Source organism: Ctenopharyngodon idella, chromosome 7, assembly GCF_019924925.1.
Source record: "Ctenopharyngodon idella isolate HZGC_01 chromosome 7, HZGC01, whole genome shotgun sequence".
Taxonomy (NCBI): Eukaryota; Metazoa; Chordata; class Actinopteri; order Cypriniformes; family Xenocyprididae; genus Ctenopharyngodon; species Ctenopharyngodon idella.
In genome coordinates, this window is record NC_067226.1 from 11,268,889 (window position 1) to 11,292,880 (window position 23,992).

General features: G+C 38.0%; 1 protein-coding gene across 2 annotated transcripts; it reads left to right on the plus strand.

Moving 5' to 3' along the window:
• The first annotated feature begins 708 nt into the window (after nt 1-708).
• Nucleotides 709-14,604, plus strand: sall1a (spalt-like transcription factor 1a). Of its 2 annotated transcripts, none has more exons than XM_051900058.1 (3): nt 709-1,616; nt 7,904-11,310; nt 12,987-14,604. In XM_051900058.1, exons 1-3 carry the CDS (start codon nt 1,544-1,546, stop codon nt 13,425-13,427), a joined length of 3,921 nt encoding a protein of 1,306 aa, XP_051756018.1. In that variant the 5' UTR covers nt 709-1,543; the 3' UTR covers nt 13,428-14,604. The 2 variants fall into 2 exon arrangements, with proteins under 2 accessions (XP_051756018.1, XP_051756019.1); XM_051900059.1 differs by lacking the exon at nt 709-1,616 and adding an exon at nt 4,300-5,002.
• The last annotated feature ends 9,388 nt before the right edge of the window (nt 14,605-23,992 follow it).

The window sequence follows — 23,992 nt, forward strand, 5'->3', positions numbered from 1 at the left end:
GCTACGTTTGGAGTGATTAAAAAAGTCTTTGTTTTCGCTAAAACAATTGTTTTTTGCATATGATGGCTACTGAAAATTATAAAAAGAAAGATACGCAAATGCTTCAGCAGATAATAAAACGTTAAAGCAAATTATTAAATTGCTCATATTGTTTTCTCCTATTTCGTTGGTCATTTATTCTTTTTCATTTTTAATCCAAACTTTTGATTTTTGAAAATATAGGCCTATATAAAAAATAATAATTTTAGTATATGTGTCAATATATAGCAAATTCCCTCGTTAAAAGAGCAAACCGTTTAAGCAGATACGTAGTTTTTTAACCTGATTAAATTGATTTAAATATACTTGTCGTTTCCAAACACTTTCTTGATGGTTTCCAGACTTTTTCACTTTTGCGCGACTTCTAACGTTTTATCACTAAAGATTCATTAGATGAGGGTTCTCTTCTCGGCGACCGCCTCGAAAGATAATATGCTAAATTTGTTTTGCGAAATTATTTTCAAACAGGCTAATCTAGATGGGATGCATTCGCACAGCTGAAGAGGTTTGCTGTGAAGCACGAGCGCTTCCTCTGTCTCTCTGTCGCGCGGTGAGAGAGTGAGAGTGGGAAGGAGAGGAGGGTGCGAGACTGAGAGGGACAGAGAGCTCGAGTTATGATAGAACAGAGCAGTGACCAATAGAATCACAGAGGGGTGGGGCTGAAGATTTCTCACCGTTCTGCATGGGCCCTTAAAGTTTGTTTGTTCGCTGAATGCGGCGTGTGATGAAAACGTGTTACTGATCCCGTTCGGCAATAATCAGATGAATCTGATTTGGGACATCTGATACATTCTTTGGACTTTCGAGACGCCGATAGTTGCCATTACGCACGAAACTCAGTTGGCCGACCTACTTTTAACACCGTTGCCTTGAGGAAAGAACGACTTGGTTAGAAACGGTGCGCTTGTAATCATCCAGGAGCTGAATTACAACAACTTTAATGCCAATCACAAACGAGGATACGCGATACGCTCCGCAACTCCAAGCTACGGAAAAGGCGCTGGAAGATCTTTGGTAGACACTTTGGCTATCCGGACACTTTTGGGTGAATTGCAACTTTTGAGCACCAGTTTGATTCCCTGAAACATCAAAAGATACGGTTGCTCTTTCGAAAGAGAAATTGACATTCCTGTAGTGGCTAAGTTAAGCTCCAACGTAGCCACCAGATGGTTGCTAAGAAGGGTTAAACTGTATCTAAAGGGAGTTGGAAAATCCAGCCTTTCTTCCACACGGATCAACTCATTGGGTGGGAGCAGCAAGAGAGACAAGAGTCCCCAGCAAATCAGCGGCTAATTGATTAAAGAGACTTCATTTGAATAGGGGGCTGGCAAGGTGCCAATCGCCTTTCAGAGGACCCCCCCTCCCCCTCCCCTCCATGATTAATCGCGAGGCATTATTGATAATCATAACAGGACACATGCGCGGTGGATGGGCTCGATTTCCGTAATTTTGAGCAGATTTGATAGTAATTTTTTATTCTTTCGTGGCTGATGCGTGAGCCAGCATGTCGCGGAGGAAACAAGCGAAGCCGCAGCATTTCCAGTCCGACTCGCAGCTGGTCCTAACCGAGCACAATGGTGAGTTCAAGCCCTTAATACACACATAAACTCACTCTGCACTTTTTACCAAAAAAAGGATTTCTAACTTCATTTTTGTTATTGTTGGGTTTAACGTATTTAGAGTGACTCTTCCTTGTTTTTAATCTCAGGCAATAAATTGGTAATCTCCCTATAGCCTATATATGTGTGCTGCTAAAGGGACTCGCTGTAAGAGCCCTATTATTTAAGTAGTCTACAGTTGAAAACTTTTAGACTACTTGTGCGATCATCAGAAACTATCACTTTATGCTAAAACAAAAACACGTTTCATCTAGTTCTGTTCGATTCTTTTAAGAATCCTTTTGTGGCATTTTTTTTTTTTTTTTTTAAAGTTGTCTCATGAAAGCTGACTCTTGAAAGAAAGTGGCCTATAATATAGGCGAAGTTTGCCGGTTATTAAAGGTTTTCCAAAATTCATCAGAAATCATTTGTAAAAGTTAAAACTCATCGAATTAGTTTTGTTTTGGCCCGTTGAAGTTGCCCACACAAGTGGGGATTCGCATGGTTTCAGCCTTTTCCCCTCTTCCCCACTTCTGTAGGATATTATATTGCATCTATTCCATGTTATCTCCCTTATCGAAAATTATGTCATGCGACCGTTCTCAAAGGCTAAGTCAGCGAAACTTATTTTGTTAAAAATATTTTCCCCTAGTATCTCCAACTTTTGTGAAACTTTATAATAGGTAATAATTAAGCAAAATTAAACTTTAATGGCATGTAGTCACGGGCGATCGAACAACGAAATCACACAATCTCATGTAATCGAGCTTTTCCTTTGACTTCATACTTTCAATTTAGACAATTTTTGCGTCGTATTAATTTTTGCTGTACCTATAGACGGGTATCGCAAAACTTCCATCAATTGGTTATCTCGTTCGTTTGCTTTTAAATAAGTTTTAACACGAGTTTTGTGATCAAGAGCTGACTTGCTAGCAGGCTGTGCCATGTAGTTTCCGACACACACTGTCCCACACTGTGGCCAAGCTCATCTTTCATACAGTGCGTTGTCAACTTTTAAAACATGCATTTAGCCTTCTACACATAGCCTATAGATATTAAACGTTTTTCGAACTAAATGAGAGTGCAAATTATTATAAATGTATTATTTTCTTTAGACATGTAAAATAACGACATAAGTCTAATTATGTGAATTATTTTTTTTTTCTTATGCTACTAAGTGTAGACTTTATAATTTCATAGTTTTCAGTGTTGGAACAGTCGGTGACTAAAGGTTTTCCAACAGTCATTAACATTTTAAGTCTATAGGCTACCTGTTTTACTAGGCTACTTCTAAACTGTATCAAAGTTCCTCTCACGTCCCATCGAGCTATAAAAAGAATTTAAAGGGCATACTGGACATTTTGATCAGTAGTGTCTTATTTGAACCGTTTTAAAACGCAGTGTTTCGGGGGAACTGTCCTATCTCTTGCTTAACTCAGCGTTTTCTAGGCTATCGTGTTTCTGATTAGAATGGGACCTATGAAGAGGTAAGGATTTTGTTTCAAATCGAAACTGGATCCAACTAATTTTCTTAAATATTTTTTCATCTTTCAATTGAATCTATTTTAAATAGTATTCCGTTGTGCAACATGTGAAGAATTAACAGAAGTGACCTACTTATATCGTTAATGCAAAAGGGAAAGCTAGTAGGCTATAGATATATAGCACTCCATTCTTTTAATGACGGTTCTACGGCAATCTTTAGGTAAAATCCATAAAGAGACATTAATCACTGGTACACCGCGAGTATTAGTTCTCTAATAATGCAGTAGAGATTTTACAAAGTTATTTGCGCGTCTTCTCTTCACATTAAAGTAATTGGATTTTTAGTGTTCTAAATAAAACAAATCTAAACTGATTTTCGTTAGTTCATGGGCCGCTATAGACACCAGTTGCTTTTAGATGTCAGAACTTTAGTTTAAAAGGTGTTCCTTAAACCATACAATGTAGTGATGTTTGCTGATAAGAAACACAAATACATAGACTATATATCAATGATAGCTAATTGTTAAATAATAAGATTCTTAATTTTTGTTAAAAAACAGTCTACTGCTTTTCGCGGGTGTATGTGTTGAGATGCAATATTTAGCATATCATCTTATTTTAACATAGCTATTAATTTGTAGAGAACGTAGATGTACAGAAATCAGCTCAGTGTTATTAAAAATGAATACGAGACAGATTTACATAAGCTGTTGGTTAGCGACTTACGTGCGAAGGGCATTCATAAGTGAAGTTTATGTAATTAGTGCTAGAATTTAAGAAACGGAAAAGAAAACAGATTTTCAAAACCATACCATTGCTGGATTTTCCCATTTAAATTTAATAACGAAGTGAATGGTAGGATTTGTCAACCACTGTCAGCTGACCAAGTTCACATTTTTGCCAAATGCAGCTCATTCAAAGCATGAGGCAAATGCATAACCTGTATGTAAGTGTTCGGATTTATTGCTGTCTTTTTGACTTCAGCAATTTTAGGTAACTTTTTTCCTTGACATTCAGTGTAAACCGGGCCTAAATAAGTACAAATAAACTTTCCTTAGTGTCTTCTCCTTTGAGAAAAACTTAATACAGAGAGGTTAATTTTCTCACTACGCTTTGCGGCCTGTGTGGGATATTAGAAAGCAGTATTATGGCTACACTGAGGTGAGTAGTCTGTCCTTGTTGGCCTGTCAGTGAGGGTGGGATGTAGAGCTTTTTTAACCTTTGCCAGGCTCACTCGGTGGGGAGGCGAGAAGAGATCAGGTCACAGTGTGTTCATGTGTACCATGTCTCTGACCTCCAACATGCTGTGCTATAGCCTGCCAAACAGGGGCTCTTACTTTTTTTTTTTTTTTTTTTTTTTTCCCTGTGGTGGTGTGTGTGGGGTTAGGAGGTGGGGGGGTGATGTGGATTGAGATCAATGTGGCTGCTTTCCCCTTTCACCTCAGCAAATTTGCCACACACCCACCCAGAGAGATTGTCAGGGAGGTCCCCCCTCCAAAATACACATTGCAAACAACAGGGATTTCGTATCTTGTCATTTTGCCAGTGTTTATAGTGGATGCTTTGGACGTGGTTTCGATGTCTGATTTTTTTTTCATTTTTTTGCTAGTCCCCTCTCACACCCATCCTTTTAAGAGCATGTCAAAAGAATTGAGGATGAGGGCTCGGTGACCAGTAGAGAAGCCTTTCCCAGGCACACCATCTAGTGTTCAGTAGGAAGTTTTCTATGGCTTGAGAGAGAAAGTGAGGGAGGGACGCAAAGGGAAAGCAGGAAAGTTGAGGGCGGGTGGAAGAGAGTAAGGGACACAGAAGGAGGTTTTGAGTGAACGGTAACACACTCTTCGAAGTCACAACTAGCAAGGCGCCTGCAGCTGAGAAAAGTAATGTAGACATTACAAATTATTCTCATGAATGTTTATCCTCTCTTTTTTCTAGTTACTCTTTTTAAATATATATATATATATACTTACCACATCGCCAATTTTCTCTCTTTTCTCTGTCTTGATTTGCTTGGGATGAGATCTTTGACCTTGCTCTGTAGCATGCTGATGATGACCCAAAGCCATCACGCTGTAAAGAACTGTGCTCATCAAAACTAGCTCTGTCTCACTAATCTACACAGCCGTACACAGTGTACAGTAGCTTTCATAAACTAGCGTCGTTTCTTGCTTTCCATGTATTGTAGACTGGCTATAGACACACATCTGGCTTTGTAAGCAGCCCATTACGCATTGTCATTTGAGTATAATTAAGTTCCCGAAAATGTATGATTTTCTAAAGCATTGAAAAATGTATTCAAAAATGTATTTTTGTTGTCTTATCTTGTTTTTGAGACTGAAAATAATTATTAAAATGCTAATCTATTTATTTATTTATTTATTTGTTCTAATGCTAATTTACTTAATTCATATTTGGGCATGAAGATGTGTCCTTTTTTTGTACCAGTGGTTGAATGCGAAAGCATATGCTTTTTTTTTTTTTTTTTCTCCAGAGGTTATGTAATGTATCTGATTTGATATGGCATAAGAATTTATTTCAACATTCATATGTCATATGATGATCGTTTGTTTTTATAATTTTGTAATAAATGTTTGTAATAGCTGTTTGGCAATTATTAGTTCAAATGTCGAAATTATAGCAAATGAAAGAAACCAAGATATTTTTTAAATCTCAAAAAATATAGATTAATGAACATTTCTAGATTTTTTTTTTTTTTTTTTTGTTACATTCAAAAAGTCCACAGTGATGTAACTTTTGAATATGCATTTGTAAGGATACTTAGGATCAACTTCTGTACATAGCAATTTACATTTTTTTCAGAATTAAATTTTTCCGATTGTAGGCCTTTATCAATTTTTTCCAAAGACTTGTGCTGTTCATCTTTTAGTAAGTCTCCTATAGTACATATTCACTGAGGGAGAAAGAAGTTTGTTCGTATTTTTTATTTTGTGATGAGGTGAAGTGACTAAGAAATTTGTTAACTGAAAAACAAAGGTCTTCAACAGGTTGCAGTGAATATATTTAAGTTGTTTAATTTTTGAGCTGAGTTATCATTACATATGACTGTAAATAAACAAGCGACTGTTAGTGTGCATTATTATTATTATTATTATTATTATTATCATCATAATTATATTATCATTAATAATAGTTTTTGCTGTGTTTTCATTGGTTAATTTTTTGGTTTTTATATTTTTGAAAAATAATTTCTTCCCAAGTAATCTACCCCAACACTATATTCACTTTTTCCCTTTCAATGGCCTCACCTCAATATTAAAACTTTTTTTGTCAAAAAAGTTGACTTTTTCCCGTCTGGGCAACACATCGTTTGTGTGAGACACGGCTTTACTGTCATGGCAACTTTAACGTTATCTGATGTTCCAGCTCAGAGAGACACAGGGGGAAGATAATCCCTGAATTAAACAGGATCTGCTTTAGAGCCAGCCGTGATGAGCAGGCTGGGCCCTCGCCCCTCTCCCCTGCTCTGACACTCCCATGCTGGGGAACAATGGGGAGCCATCCTGTCTCTCCACAGGGCTGGGACACACTTCTTGCAGGGGTTTCATTTGCAAATGAATCTCCACGCTGATGAAAATGTTGAGAGCAAAGCCCCACAATGAGTTTGCCTCACAATTTGTAAATCAACTTGTATGTTAAACAGCATGATTTTTGAGGGACAAAAAGAGAGGAGGTGGGGTGAGAAAGAATGAGGAAACTGGAGAAAGGCCACAGCCCTAGAAGAAGGGAGGGAGGGAATAGAATAGTTTTTCTCACTTTCTTTTTCAAATGCTTATGGTTCATTTTCTAGAAAAAGTTTCAAAACCTATTCCACTGTATAATTTAAATTAAAATCATCATGTGTTCTGACACGTGATATTATTACTGTACACTTAAACTTTGTTTGAACAAGCAAAGAGTTTCTTGCTTAGTCAAACGTTCAGTAGGCTAATTGTTTTTATATTTGTGCTTGCATTGAAAATCCTGCATAAATAATCGCCTAAATAGTTATGCATTTTTGTAATGATTTTTTTTTTTTTTTAGTATTCCAAATAATTTTAAAACAATGCGCTGTATTAAGATGATCATGAAATTACTTCATTCACGTTTAGCCTGGTATGAATGAGTTTGAGCTTCTGCAGAGTGCATAGCAATCTGAATGCCAAAGGCTTACTTGTTCCTGTCAGATCCTGATTGCAGGCTGACTGGATACAAATTAGTTTAGTGACAGGGATAACCTGTCCAAGATGCCTGCAGTTGGTTGAAAATGAGCGAAGTTGACAGCAAATTGAAAGTCTAATAAGTCCTTCAAATGGTTGATTTGTGCCTAGTGGACATGTAGACATTGAGGAGTATGAAATATTGGAAATCAATGACCCTCTATGAAATTTCATTAGGGCCCATTGTTCTCAGTTCATAGTATTTTTATGTTTTGATGGATTATCTGAAGAAAATGATTACCTAAGGTGGTTGAATTGATGGGACTTTGATACACATCTTCAAAGATCACTTTTAAGCAATATTGTAAAAGTGCTATTGATTTTGTCTCTTTTCTTATCCTATTTCATCATAGCTCTACATAGTGTGAAGGCCTTTTCTTTGTGTTATTTGGTATTTGTTTCTTTTTTGATGGTTGTTTTTTGAACGTATGAGGGGGATAAGCATTAAACTGATTAACGGAAGATTAACAACAAAAGAATTTGAACAGATAAAGCTGCTTCTTCAGATACAAAACATCTCTAATCGCTAATCCCCCTGTTCCCCCCTCTTATTTTCCTCTGCAGGGGACACAGAGACCAACCCGGACGTCTCCCCCTGTAAAGACTCGGGTGCCCATGTCTGCAGCAGATGTTGCGCAGAGTTCTTTGAACTATCGGACCTTGAAAAACACCAGAAGAATTGCACTAAGAATCAATTAGTTCTAATTGTGAATGAAAATCCAGTGTCTCCTTCCGGAACCTTCTCCCCAGGATCCTCTCCTCATAATCCTGATGAGCAGATGAATGATACAACTAATAACACAGATCAAGCAGAGTTGACCGACCTTTTGGAGCAGAACATACTTGACAAAGAGGAGGCCATGGACACAGAGATGTCAGGAGTCTCTGCACCCCATAATGATGGAAGTGGATGTATGGCAGGCGGCAGCCCACTCAGTGGTATTGGAAGCAGCCATGGAGCTCTGGGCAGCTCTGGGTCCAGTATGGGAAACTCTGTCATCTCTGCCTCACTACCTCAGCTGGGTAACTTGACTGAGTTGGGCAATTTTTCCATGATCAACAGCAACGTCATTATTGAAAACCTACAGAGCACCAAAGTGGCTGTGGCCCAGTTCTCTCAAGAGACCAGAGCAGCGGGAGGGCAAAGAGTGGCTGTCCCAGCCCTCATGGAGCAGCTCTTGGCCCTACAGCAGCAGCAGATCCATCAGCTACAGCTCATTGAGCAGATTCGTCACCAGATTCTTCTGCTAGCGTCACAGTCACCTGAGCTCCAAGCACCACCTAGTTCTTCCCCTGTGACTTTAGGTTCAGGTACTAGCCCGCTAACCACTCTTAGTTCCCATTTGTCTCAACAGTTGGCAGCTGCTGCAGGGTTGGCACAGAGCATAGCTAGCCAGTCTGCAAGCATTAGCAGTTTGAAACAGATGGCTAATGTTGCGCAGCTACCTCAGAGCAATTCCAGTGTGGGAGAGTCATCTCAAAGCCTTGGCACACCAGGGCCAGCTACAGTTAATGCCCAACCTTCAGACAAGAGGCCAGGCAATACAGGAAGCTTGCATCCTCAGTTAGGAAACCCATCACTTGCAAAGTCATCCACACCAGCCTTTGCAATGGGAAGCCTTTTGAATCCTGTGGCTAATACCCTTCTACCTCAGCCCCCACCAGGCAACCCAATATTTTCCAGTGCACTGCCCAGTGTTGGTACTACAGTTGAGGATCTCAACTCACTGGCTGCACTGGCTCAGCAAAGAAAAGGCAAGCCTCCTAATGTATCATCGTTTGAACCGAAGAGCAGCTCTGAGGATACGTTTTTCAAACATAAGTGCAGGTTTTGTGGCAAGGTGTTTGGTAGTGACAGTGCATTGCAGATTCACTTACGTTCTCATACAGGTGAGAGGCCGTACAAGTGCAACATATGTGGCAACCGCTTTTCCACCCGTGGTAACTTGAAGGTTCATTTTCAGCGTCATAAAGAGAAGTATCCACACATTCAGATGAACCCATACCCTGTCCCAGAGCATCTAGACAATATTCCAACGAGTACTGGCATTCCCTATGGTATGTCTATGCCTCCTGAGAAGCCAGTGACTAGTTGGCTCGATAGTAAACCTGTTCTGTCTACTCTGACATCTTCTGTTGGCATGTTACTTCCACCAACTATACCAAGCCTGCCTCCATTCATCAAGAAGGAAGAGAATAACTCAGTGGCTATAAGCAGCCCTTCTCATTCTGCTAAAAGCGACTCAGGTCCTGCTGATACACCTATGAAGAACACAGATAGTGTGTTGGAAGAAGGTGAGTGCACAACCCTGCCTACCTCAAATGGAAAAGCTGAAGAAAACAATCAGTCCTCCAGTTTAACAACAAACATGAGCTCTGCAGTGGAGGGTACCATTGAGTACACCACCTCCAACAGCCCTCCAATGGCCACTAACCCACTCATGCCTCTGATGTCAGAACAGTTCAAAGCTAAGTTTCCATTCGGGGGTCTCCTTGATCCTCTCCAAGGCTCAGAAACTTCTAAGCTTCAGCAACTTGTTGAGAATATTGACAGGAAGGTGACAGACCCCAATGAGTGTGTTATCTGCCACCGTGTTCTTAGTTGCCAGAGTGCACTGAAAATGCACTACCGCACACACACTGGGGAGAGGCCTTTCAAATGTAAAGTGTGTGGTCGTGCCTTCACCACCAAGGGCAACCTCAAGACTCATTACAGTGTCCATCGAGCTATGCCGCCACTGAGGGTCCAGCATTCTTGTCCTATTTGCCAGAAGAAATTCACGAATGCTGTGGTACTGCAGCAGCATATTCGCATGCACATGGGTGGCCAGATCCCCAACACCCCTCTTCCTGACAACTATCCAGAATCCATGGGGTCCGATGCTGGCTCATTTGACGAGAGAAACTTTGATGATCTTGACAACTTCTCTGATGAAAACATGGAAGGAATTGAGGATGGACCAGACAGCAGCATTCCAGACACACCAAAGTCAGCTGATGCATCTCAAGACAGCGTCTGTTCATCCCCTACTCCACAGGAGTTATTAGGTATGGAGAGCCAGAAGTGTGCCAACCAGGGAGCAGGAGAGGAAGTGCAGTGTGACCAAGGGAAATCATTGGAGAACGGATTAATGGAAGGAGACAGACTCACAAATGACTCCTCTTCACTTGGAGGTGACATCGAAAGCCAAAGTGCCGGAAGTCCAGCTGTCTCTGAATCTACCTCTTCCATGCAAGCTCCATCACCCTCTAATGGTACGATCCAACAGCAAAAGTCTCCTAGTCTGGAGGATCGGCAGCAGAGGGCATTATCATTGGAGCACATTAGTGCAGGTCTCATGCAGTCTCATTCTGCCAGTCCTGGAGCTCTGGATCTTACTTCAATTAACTCATCAAAAGATCCTCTTAGCATGCTTTTCCCCTTCCGTGAGCGAGGCACCCTGAAGAATACAGCATGTGACATCTGTGGCAAGACATTTGCCTGCCAGAGTGCCTTGGACATCCATTACCGTAGCCATACCAAAGAGAGACCGTTCATTTGCACAGTATGCAACCGGGGCTTTTCCACCAAGGGGAACTTGAAGCAACATATGCTGACCCATCAAATGCGAGATTTGCCCTCCCAGCTCTTCGAACCCAACACCAGTCTTGCCTCTAGCCCAACTCCATCCCTTCTGTCTGTTGGACCTTTGACCTCCATGATGAAGACTGAGGTCAACGGCTTTCTGCATGGTCTTCAACCTGAAGTAAAAGACTTGCCCTCTGCACTAGTGACCTCATCTGCTTCCACCTCTCCAGTACTTTCGACTGCCCCACCACGGAGGACGCCTAAACAGCACTACTGTACCACTTGTGGGAAGACATTTTCCTCCTCCAGTGCCCTGCAAATCCATGAGAGAACCCATACGGGAGAGAAGCCCTTTGCTTGTACCATTTGTGGACGAGCATTTACCACCAAAGGAAATCTCAAGGTATTTATTGCTGTATATAAGATGAAAATAATTTTCTATGATTTTATGAAATACATTATTTGACAATTTTCCTGATGTTATTTCACTATTTACAGTCAAACCAAAAATTATTCAGACATTTTTGATATATTTTTACTAGTGGGTGCAGGACACTATTGTTCATTTATGTAAGTGAGGATAGCAAAATAAAGTAAACTGTGAAATATTATACCCAAAAAATCTTCATACAGTGGACTACCAGTACAATTGATAATTTGGAACCAAACGTTATTCAGACACTTTGATCTGACCATGTTTTGCTTAAGTGTTCTCTGACATAATTAAGATATTATTTTTTTCTGACACAGTTTAACTCTGAGATCTTGTCATATTTTATTGCCTTTTTTTAACTACAGTGAATAAACTGTATTAATGAATGAAATGTTCAAGGTGTCTGAATAAATTTTGGTTTGACTGTATGTTTATGAAAAGCCAGCCACAATGGTTATTGACCATATAAACCAGTATTGATGGGGGAAAATAATTAGTAATGTGTTGTGAATTATAAAGGGGGGAAAAGCACAAGTATTAAACGGCATTGCACAAAAAACAAAGGTGTGTGTGTGTATGTGTGTGTGTATATATATATATATATATATATATATATATATATATATATATATATATATATATATATGTATATGTGAAGTAAATGGGCATGCGGAAATGTTGAGTCATCCTATAAATATAAATATTGGTCTGAAACCTGAGCAGGCTTTAAGCACAGTTACCAGCAGCGACCACCCTTAGCAGTGGCATGCTCACTATTTTTCCAGAGTTTATCTCATGATAAATGTGGTTTTCTCTTTGATTGTAATAATAAAAAAAAAAGCTTAGCACACGGATAAACAGAATCCTGCAGGTTTTATATGGATATGTGGCTGCACTAATGAAACCTTACTCACTATAGGCTAAATTTTCTGGAAGGAATGTATTTATCAAGCTAAAAAAAATCCCTCTGACTAAATAATTAATTTTAGTAATTTAATTTCAATTATGAAATTGAAAATTAATATTCTGTAATCTGATTTCACTGCATAAAATATTGATTTTGTTAATTTACTCTTCTCTGAAGAAAAAATCAAGCTGATTATGATTTAGCAATGCACTAAACAAAATCAATTTGAAAAGAATTTCAGATAAATGGGGAATGGATAATTGTAGAGCTATGTATATAGAAAAAGTAGCATGGTTAAAATTGTACCTGGTGTTCAATGGTCACTAAGGGTTGCAACAATTAAACAAGGTACTTTTCCCCCTAAATGTATTGCATGCTTCAAGGGTGAACTGGGGGCAACTGTCAGATACAATACTGTCCAGCACAATGAGAGTGGACAGTGCAATTTTCTCAGAACACATGTCTACCACAAGACCTTTCTTTCATATGCAGACCACCATTCTCACTGAGTGAATGTTACAACATTTTAACCTTGTTTTAATAATTAGACAAATGCTGCTTCCAGTGGGCCTATTTTAATACTAATTATTATAGTACTACTCCTCTTTTTCCATTGCATCATCTCACGTGTTATTCATTTTAATGTTTCCAAACCTTAAATGATGTGGCTCTCCTTATTCTTTGTTTTTATACTCTTTAATTCTTTTTCTTCTACTTCCTTTTCTCTCCCTCTCTCTAGGTGCATATGGGTACCCACATGTGGAACAGTGCTCCTGCACGGCGAGGTCGCAGGCTTTCAGTAGATGGTCCCATGGCTTTCCTGGGCACCAACCCTGTAAAGTTTCCCGAGCTCTTCCAAAAGGACCTAACCAGTAGAGCTGGAAACGGAGACCCAACCAGCTTCTGGAATCAGTATGCTGCTGCTTTCTCTAACGGCCTGGCCATGAAAACCAACGAGATCTCTGTGATCCAGAATGGAGGTCTGCCCCCTCCACTGTCAGGGAGTGTGGGCAATGGGGGCAGTTCTCCGATCGGAGGCTTGACGGGCAGCATGGAAAAGCTGCATAACTCTGAGCCCAATCCTGCTCTGGCTGGCCTAGAGAAAATGGCCAACACAGAGAATGGGACTCACTTCCGCTTCACACGCTTCATGGAGGACAAGGAGATTGTGACCAACTAGAGAATCGTTTTTGTTGTGCTCATGAACAAACATACACTCTTTAACTGGCACACACAAGTGCTCCGTATATGTGTCCATGAAAGAGAAAAGCAAGAAAAAACTGAATCAGCTTTTGCTTGCCATTAAGACTTTATGAAGAGGAGTTTGAAAAGAACTTGCTTTTTTTGTACAATGTACAACACGTTATAGTTTTTGGAGCTTATTTATTAGTGATTATAACCTTGCTCGAAAACCAAGTGGAAATATTAACAGTTACTTAGTTTTTATGTTATTTTCTGTTTATCAGCAGAGTGAATCTGTATGAGTGTTTTAAAGTGTGCTTTTGAAACTTAGCTTTTCTTGGTAGAAGACTTCACCATGGCATTAAATTATTTTCTATCTGTAGTATGTGTTAACAAAACTTGATGTTCATGTAATGATTTAGAGCTTAAAAAGTGCATCGTAAGGCTGTAAATACTTTACACTTATCTGTGCTAGATGGTTTACAAGCTGTGTAGAAACTTTCCTCTGAGAAATATCAACATTTCATAAATCCAGGGACATAGATTAGTCCTTTTCTCTCAGTCTTAGAAGTTAAAAAGAAAAAAAGAAAAAGAAAAAAAAAAAAGAGTTACAAAAGGGTTTCACCTCAGCTGTTTATTTAGACCTTAGTATTTTCATTTTGCTTTTTTGTTACATTCAGTTCTCACTCTTTGTGTTAATAGGATACAAAACTTAAACGGTTTTTAGATGACAACATGAAGAGGTCCACACACATATGAATGAGAGGGAGAAAAACAAAATGCCTTGTGTGATCTTTGAGGTTTAGATTTGCTGGGCTTTCAAACTGCTGCTAGGTACTAGCGTCTTTGTTTGACATCTACTGCACATCATGTGTTGACGCACCCTATACTTTTTTTTTTTTTTTTTTTTTCTCGGATGTGGAGCAACAAATTCCTTTACAACAATTGTACATAGTCTTACTCGAAGACAAAGTCCATCTCGGCCAGGGGACAAATGATGATAGTGTTTTTATAAATATTATATAAATATATATATATGGACTGTTACATGCACTTTCTTGAAAAGCTGAAAGATCTTTTAGGGCCCAGTTTCTCTACAGTTTAATACCTACTAACAACTACGATACTGTAATTCTTTACTCTAATAATCAAATACATCAGTTTTCCAAAAGAAAGAGTGTCGGTCTTGATGATTTATATTGTTTTTTTTTTTTTGTTTTTTTTTTTTTTTACCGAGTTTATGCAACCATCTTAATTATTTAAAATTAGCCTATATACGTTTTTTTTTTTTTTTTTTTTTTTTTTTCATTTAATATGTTGACTTTGCCCAGTCGATATCCTGTTTTTAGCTCTGGCAGAATTTCTTTTGCTGATGGACTATGGATTTCTTTCTTCCGACAGAGTGCATTAAACGTGTGAAATGTTAATCCAAAGTCGGTTACATATTTAACTTCAACGTGTCAGACCGCGTCCGTCAGGATGCAAATGCAATTACAGAGCGCTTCATTAAAACACATGCAGCTTCTCTGTAAGTCACATTTCTGAGTTCATCATTCTGGCGGTTGACAGGCTTCAGCATCTTTAATTAAACAATCGATCGTTTTAGAAGCCCCTTTCTTTCAGCGTTTGTTTAGATGGATTGGTTCACCGGTCCTGTCTCATAAGGGAAACTTTTCATATAGCCTAACCCGTTTTCTTTGAGTTAATAGTTTTATCTGAAAATATTTTTAAATTGTAACGATATTTAGGATGCTGATTGTTTCATGTTTCCCAGAGATTTGGTTTTAGCCCGACTGTAAATGTCCTAGCTGACATATGATATAAATTATAAAAATATAAATGAGCCTATTATATTCATTTTGCGCTGTGTAAACGAATCATGGCATTTGCATTCGCCTCTGGATTTCTTATCGTCGCCCTTTAACATTTTGTCCTCACCAACAAAAGCATAAAATATCCTGTTATCGGGGTATTTTATTGTTATAGTTTTAATATTGATTCTTGGTCAACTAGCCTACTTTTAAAACATTTAGGCAATAAACCCTTTAAGGAAATGTCACTGATGAATAGTGGGCTTTAAAAAATAAAAATAATAACTATCAATCTATCATCGTTTAAAATAAAATATATGTCCTGCTTTTTCACCAGCTGCATTTAATTTAACACACCATTGCACTTCCTGAAACGCGGGATCTGTTAATTCGAGGCTTGCATCCTCTCGCCCCACGCCGCCTCCTCCCCGGATTTTATAGCTGGCTAAATTCCCCAATATTTACAAGATCGCGATGCTAAATGACCCTTGCAAACAGTCCGGGAGCGGCAGAGGGTCCCCGCCCCTCTCAATCTGTGCTCTCACCCTGCGACAGGCGCTTTGTTTGAACAGCCCAGCTTCCGGATTCTTCAGTGACAGACCGCGCGCAATTTATTGACACCACTGAAACTAAACCCCTCTCAATTATGACATTTGTCATGCGGTGTTTGAAATAAAAGTGATTTGATTTACACCCGTTAAATGTTGTTCCTGGACGAACATATTTCTTATTTGCGTTATTTTCGTCAATTTATTGACTACATTTTTAAGGCCAATCATTTAATTAATATTAAAAGTAATGTCGAGCACCCAATAGTTTCTCAATTTTTTTTGCAATGACTGACATTGTTGAATATTATTAATTATGTTTTATGTCTCTCACATCATGTTAACATTAAGGACGCCAATAAATATAGGCCTAATACTTGATTTATAGAAAGTAATTTCAGAGAATGCCCAATTTCAGTTTAAACCACAATATGAGACACATAGCTTGGTTAAATTTCGATAAAAATATTTTAAAAATAACAATATAAAAAGAAAACTATTTTCTTAATTATTATTAATAATAATAAGTGATGGCTGGATATGTGATGAATTTAATGAAGAAGAGAAAAAAAAAAGTACTGTTTTATGACAACTGGATGTTGCATCCCAGTTCCTCAATGTTCCCTATTCATTTCATGTTCCAAATTCTTTTATTTTGTAATTATTATTATTAAAAAAAAAAAAAAAATAGTAATTCCATATTTTTCATTTACTCTCTTAAAAATAAACAAATACAGAACATTTTATAGGATTTTGATCTAAAAACATAAATGTTATTCTTTAATATGTCTTTAATAATCTTTAGTCAAGTTCTTATTCTGCAGTTCTTATTTTGAGTTTGAAACATTACACAGCATATCTGTAATTTGTTGTATGATTACCTAATTTTTTATTTCTTTTCCCTCTTCTTCTTTTTATTATTATTATCTATTTCTTTTTCCTCTTCTTCTTTTTATTATTATTATTATTATTATTATTATTCTTTAATGCGGAGTCATTTAAACCAGTCAAAATGCATGGGTGTCTCATAATGTGATTTAAACTTAAATTGAACATTCTCTGAAATTATTTTTTTATGAAGCAGACAATTTTATACAAAGCAACTTAAGTATTTATTTCAAAAACACCTGAACAGCAGCTTGAGAATGATCCAGAAGAGATAATATTTGTGTGTGTGTATAAAGGCCTTCTATACTTATACTATATATGCAAAAGACAGAGAGAAAGAAAGAAACGGTCAATACCTAACCAGATATTTTTTATTTATTTATTTTTTTTTTACGTGACAATGATGGCACAAATGGGAGATAATAAAATAATTAATAACAACAACAACAACAACAACACCCCTTACCCTCTGCCTTGCAGGATCCCCAGAAATGAAAACAGCTATGTGACACATTTTGAAACCTGTTGTTGCTTGAGCAAATAGGGCAGTGCATTTTTTAAATCACACAGAGATGAAGGAACTGAGTGCACCTCTCCACCTTTCAGTTTCTCATTGTTTTATTACTGTCGTTTTGAGAAGTGTTAAGTGTGCTCTAGTATTCATGCTCATGCTTCAGAGTATTAATCAGTTTCATTGACTTTTATGATACAGGACATGAAGTCAGTAAGCCGAAAACATCTAGGCCACTTTATTTGAGGTTTTCATTAATTGTAATTTGTGACATTAGCAATATGCAGGTTAATCTATTGAACACGCAGTTTACCTCGTTACCTTTAATAAAAGGAGTTAGAATGTGCAAAAAGATTATAATGAGCCTTTACATACTTCAGATTGACTGGTGCTATGTGGAGTTATCTTGTTAGAAAACATAGTCACAAAAAAGGCTGATATAATTTTTAATTCTATTCATTATTCTGTCTCTGCAGTCTGTACAGTTATGGAGATGTGGTGTGAGTAAGTGAATAATAAGGCAGGTGGCCGTTGTTTCAGTTCCTCAAAGGGGAAGGTTACGAGATCTGACAGGATTCAGTACTGTGTTTGAGCCTCAGGGAGTTCTCAACGGAGCGTGCGACCTCTTCACGTAACGGACCCACCTCTGCTCTATATTGTCTGTACTGGCTTTAGCCCCGGGGGCTGGCTGTGACTCCCTGCTGTGTTTTTGGTCTACGCAGGGGAGATCAAAGACACATTTGGGACAATTGAAGTGCTGCTCGACCGAACCACTGCTCAGCACCACACCTGCCCACCTGTCAATCATTCCCAGGTGACAGGCGTGTGTGGCATGTGGGAGCAAAGGATACAATTAGGGCAATTAGTGTTGTCTTTTCTGCTCCTTGGATCCACTGCTCATTTTGTTTTTCATCTGTTCATTGTCTATGTTATTAGTGTTGTCCTTTATCCTCACTTTCATCCTGACTAGTCCGGTATTTTCTGCCTTTTTCTTAACTCGCTCCCGCCCTCTGTTCTCATGGTTCATGATTTCCTGAGGAAAGAGTCTCAGTCTCTGAGACGTGTACACAGCTGGCTGAAAGAGAACCTCTAGATTGAAAGAGCAAACATGGAGGAAGATTTCTCAGCCTGTCTTTGTGTGTGTGTATGTTATCATGGCAGAGTAATCAAAGCCAGCATGTGGCAGCTTTACACTGCAAGAAGAGCACAGAAGCTGCATCTCAAGCAGCGTGTGCACAACAAAAAGATGAGTTTACACATACTGCATAAAGGTAGTATAAATGAGTTTACAATTGTATAAATAGTTTTATGAAATTCTTTTTTTAATATATTTTATATATGAAATATTTCAATTATAAATTGCTGTCATGACAGCAAAAAAAGTTTAAGGCTGCTCTGATGCTGCATTTTTTTTACGCAGAGCCACATGTAATACTAAGGGCTGCGAGGTTGTATATTTTATAATATATTAATTTTAGTTAGGGTTGTGCACCATTCAGAATTCAATTGATAAAAAATGAGGTAGCAAACAGCAGAATTGAAGTAAAGAAGTAGAATTAAAATAAATTGTTAACAAGAAAAGCAAAAATGTTTGAAATGCCACTTATAAAAATTGTATTTCGCATATATATTTAAATAATATTTTATATATTCCATAAATGAACTTTTGTGGACCACAGTATTTTTAATGACAATTCAGTACATTCTTCTTCCTGTCATTCCAATTAAAAAATCATCTCATACTCATGAATTGACATTGAACTCTGAACTCTTTCAATTTTGCACAACCCCGATTTTAGTGCGCCTTTACGCAGTATTGCATTTTAAATCAGAATTTGAAGCAGGTGCGAAGTCACCTATTTGAAACAGTTTAGTAAAAAGCAAAACTTTCTCAATCTTTCTGTTTCTCCCTCTTTCTCCTTACTCTTTCCGTCTCATTCTCTCTCTCTTTCTCTCTCTCTAGGCCATGTCTGTCTCTATCTTTCTCAGTCTCTCGCTAAATCCTGAATCAGGGCTCTGTCTTCTGCTCGGTCTGGCCACAGGTTCGTTCTGAGGTGGGACAGGGGCCTGGCTGCAGTCCAAGTGTGCGAGTCATTTATCTGTCCACTCCTTCAGCTTTTCTCCTGGCACAGAGCGACACACACACAGAGATATTGTATTACAGCTGCCATTGTCCCTAGACAGACAGGTGGGACTCTCACTGTGGGGTCCTAAAAGCCAGGCAGCAGTGGGCAGACATTGGGTGCGTACTTTATTAGTGCACTCATGCCTGCAGAAGTCTCCCAACAGTACGAGGGGAGGGCGTACAGTAAGGTCTTGTCCCTCTCACAGAGCGATGGCTGTCTCAGGCTTGGGTTTATCATCACTGCTGAAATTGCTAGAAGTTCTTTTGTTGGGGTTTTATTGCAGGAGGGGTATTTAGCCTCTTTCTGATGCTAATGCCTTAAATTTTAGGGACTCGGAGCTCATTCTCTGAGTCTCAAGGCCACAAGGGTGGTGACACTGTCCGTTATGAAAACAGTTCCCTCTATCTCTCCCTCCTTTCTTTTTTCCCTTGTGAATAAAAGAAGAGAAGGGCTGCATTTAGGCCATCTGTGCTTCCAGTGCTTGAGTGTAATTTAATGTGTAGGTCCATTTTAAGATGAAGCCCATGTACTCTTGTGTGGTTTGTCTGTAGAATGGAGCCCAGATCGGTTTCCTCTTCCTTTAAGAGCAGTGGGAGATTAAGTAGGTTGATTGTGTTCCTTTCACCATCAGAATGAGGGCCGGTAACCTTAGCCTGCACTGTCTGCCATGGGGCTCAAAGACAGGTAGATGCTCACTCCTCCGTTAATGTCATCCCGTATATTACGTTTCCTCATCGTCAAAGTGTCTTAAGATGCACTGTAAGGACATGCATTGCTCCCATATCCTCCCAATTACAGTACAATGCCAACGGATGAACTGTTAGCCGTTAACTAACGGGTATGGTGGTTAAACAAGTAGAAATGTATGAATTGTGACCTGCCTCACTGTGGTATGCAGTCATTTAAATAATTCACATATCTAAACACATGAAATATTCTTCTTTACCCATGCTTTTTCAAGGTTTTTTTTTTTTTTTTTTCAAGATGTGGAGGGCAGAAGTTTTTAGACAAGTGATATTATGATGTTTGACCAAGTGACAGCAGTCCACTACAATATTATCTAATTCTATGTTATCTATCTATCTATGTATCTATCTATCTGTGTGTGTGTGTGTGTGTGTGTGTATAGATAGATAGATAGATAGATAGATAGATACATAGATAGATACATACATACATACATACAGTCAAACCAAAAATTATTCAGACATTTTTGATATATTTTTAGTGGGTGCAGGACACTATAGTTCATTTATGTAAGTGAGGATTGCAAAATAAACTGTGACACATTATACCCAAAAATTCTTCATACAGTGGACTACCAGTAAAATTGATAAACATTTGGAACCAAAAATTATTCAGATACTTTGACCTGACCATGTTTTGCATAAGTGTTATGACATAATTAAGATTTTTTTTTTTTTTTTTGACAGTTTAACTCTGAGATCTTGTCATATTTAAAGGTGTCTGAATGAATATATATTATATATAAAATTATATATATGTGTGTGTGTGTGTGTATATATATATATATATATATATATATATATATATATATACAATAATAATAAATAAAAAGGTACTAAATGATTATAAGTATAATACCTTTATAAGTATAATACATTTATACTAAATATAAGCAATGATAAGATAATTCTATGATTAATTGTTAATATTTATTTAAGACAAGAACAGTTTGGTACACTAAAAAAAATATATTATCAATGAGTCACAGCAGCATATGTTTTTACTTTACATTAACTCATAAAAAGAAGTTAAGCAATTTCAAACTTTTTTATATGAGATTTAGTTTATTGAGATTCAGCTTGTTTTTTAAGTCAGTTTAACATAATTAATGTTAAAATGACATACAAAATGACTTAAACATTGTCATCAACTTTAGGTTTTTTTTGTTTTTGTGTTTTTTTTTTTTTTTTTTACATATATACAGTGCAGAATCTATTACATGGATGGAAACTTCATAAACCTTCCATTAATATTACAAAATAAATCATTGTTCATCATGCGAAACTCAAGAATTACTGTAAATTCAGAAACAGCACTTTACACTGTCACTTTATCTCTCTTTTTCTCTCTCTGCAAGGTTTTGTACTTGGATGCAACTCATTTTTTTAAAACCTGCGTGTGATGTTCCTCATTTGTAAATGACTTTGGATAAAAGTATCCGATTAATGAATACATGTAAATGTAAACTTTTTTGTTTTATTCAGTGTTTCACTAATCTGCCTTTTCATTTTTTATCTGCACACTAGCCCTGCATATTTGCTTTATTTCCTTTTGTCTATCACACTTGTTTTCTGTCTGTTTTTCCCCTTTAATCCATCTCTTTCTCTTTCTTTCTCTCTGGTGTGGTCTCAGGAGTAACGGCTGAGTTTTAATATTAACCTGTTGCGATGAGGGCCGTGAGGCAGCGCAATAAACCTTGTCAGCATGAATATGTATGTGTGTACTCTAAATGGATACTGAGCTCTCTCTGTCACCTCTGAATGGTGGGAATAGAGATACAGGCCCTGATAAGTCTTTTTAGGACTCTCTCACAGGAGCCATTAAGTTTCCAGTGTTGCATTATGGGCTTGGAAAAAACCTGTAGACATTCATACTGATATCAGTGGTTCTTTCCAGTATGCCACAATTGACCCTAAGATTTAAAACACCTGAAGCTTTGTGTGTTACTAATCGAGATGCAGTGGTCCTCAAGGCGACTGATCCAGATATGTTTTTGTGAAGAGCTTGATCCAAGTCTTGCTAAAGTGAGTCTTTTAATAGAAATGAATGCATCAAAAAGATGTTAGAGTGCTCCCGGACCAGACGTGACCATGACATCTGGCATGAATAACAAATATTCCATCTTACAAGTTAATTTTTAATTGATTGGCTGGTGTAAGCCTAGTTTTAACAGTCAAAATTACCCCTGCAGAGATTTTTACAGTTTAGGATATGGTGTTTAGCAAGTCATTGGAAAAAAGAAGAAAAGAATTAGTTGTATGTGACCAAAAGTAAATTATGCCTTTATAATCTAAAATATCTCAGCAATCAATCATGACTATCATGACAGGAAATATTAACGAATAACCAAAATTAAAGGATGGTTTACTTGTGCTTGTTCCTATAGTACTTGTAATTTCTGCATCTGCAGCACAAAACATTTACTTACCAATAGAAACAGAGTCCACCCTGTAGTTTAAAACCTCTAAGAGTCCTTTGGCTTTTTTATTAGATAATCGATCCATCCATATTAAAACAACAGAGTAAACTTAGTGTTTCTCATATACTTCATTATTGCAGCCATTTGACCGGGCAGCATATTATAGCAAACTGCATGTCACAGACCATCAATACGGCTCTAATCAGGGTTAGTTATGGCTGTACTATAATGGCCAAGCCTCCTGTGGTCAGTGGTCCACTGTATGATTGCTTTGTATATGTGTGTGCGTGGTGGAAACTGGTGGAAAGAGAATAGGATGCTCAGCATTTGCACTAACAATTTGATTATGTTGTTGAATTACTGTTATATAGATCTGCTGAGGTATTCATTTCACGGTATGAGGAGAGAGAGAGAGAGACAGTCTGCGGTATGTGAATACTGTATGTGTTTTTGTTGCGGTATCTCCGATTGGGTTTTTTTTTTTAACACTGTTTATTTAGTTTCTGTGTGGGTGTTGTTTGTGTTCCTCTGAGAGATTTGCGGTGAAATACAACCCTTGAGCTGTCACTATTGTGAAAACATTTCTGATAACCTGGTAACGATAATGCTATTTTGTCTGAGAACATTGTGCTGTGGGCAGCTAGACTTATGCACCCAGTGCGACTGCGACTCAAACAATGATAAAAACATTTAATTTCATTTGTAAGGCATTACAGAATATTCTATGTGATATTCAGTTGCTGACATCGGCCTGTAAACGATGCCTGTGATTCTCAACAGTTGGTTTGTGACTCATTCAGGATTGCAAGACTTTACGGTGCTATACTTCTGACCAGTCGCTTCCATTCAGCAGCAGTGCGGACACAGGACAGGTGTCATCTTCCCTGGCCATGGAGGAAGGTAGGAGCCAGGTAAGATTATCCTCTCTCCTCACCACATAACTCAAATCAGTCAGCGCTATCACCCAGCTCCACAAGGAGCCATGTCATGAAACTCAACACACGAACATGTGACACTTACACCCGTAAAACATCTCCGATATTTAATATTCAACGGTCGGTGTTATTTACATCTCACTCAGTGACAGACAATCAGCCTCAAACCGGAGAAACTACAATTCACAATAATCACTTTTACATATCTGTGGAATTTCTCATGTTAATCTGATGGGGTCTTTAAAATAGAAGTGTCTTGAGATACTTCAAAGCGTTTTGTCTTTTTGTTTTAGATTATATATTAATGTAACTCTATCCTGACTTCTACATTTCTGTAACATAACCCCTAAGTGATGTCAGATGGCAGTGATTAAATATGGATGGAGATTTGGTACATTTTCCTAGAGGGAGAGAAAGACAGAGATGGAGAGAGAGAGGAAGAAAGAGTATACTTAAGGGAGTTGGAGAGTAACCGTTTTTTTTTTTTTTTTTCGGTTTTTTTTTCAACCACCACCCCACTCGGTCAGATTGAGGAATCTCAGAGGTCCTGTCAGTGTCACCTGCATTCAGAACTAATG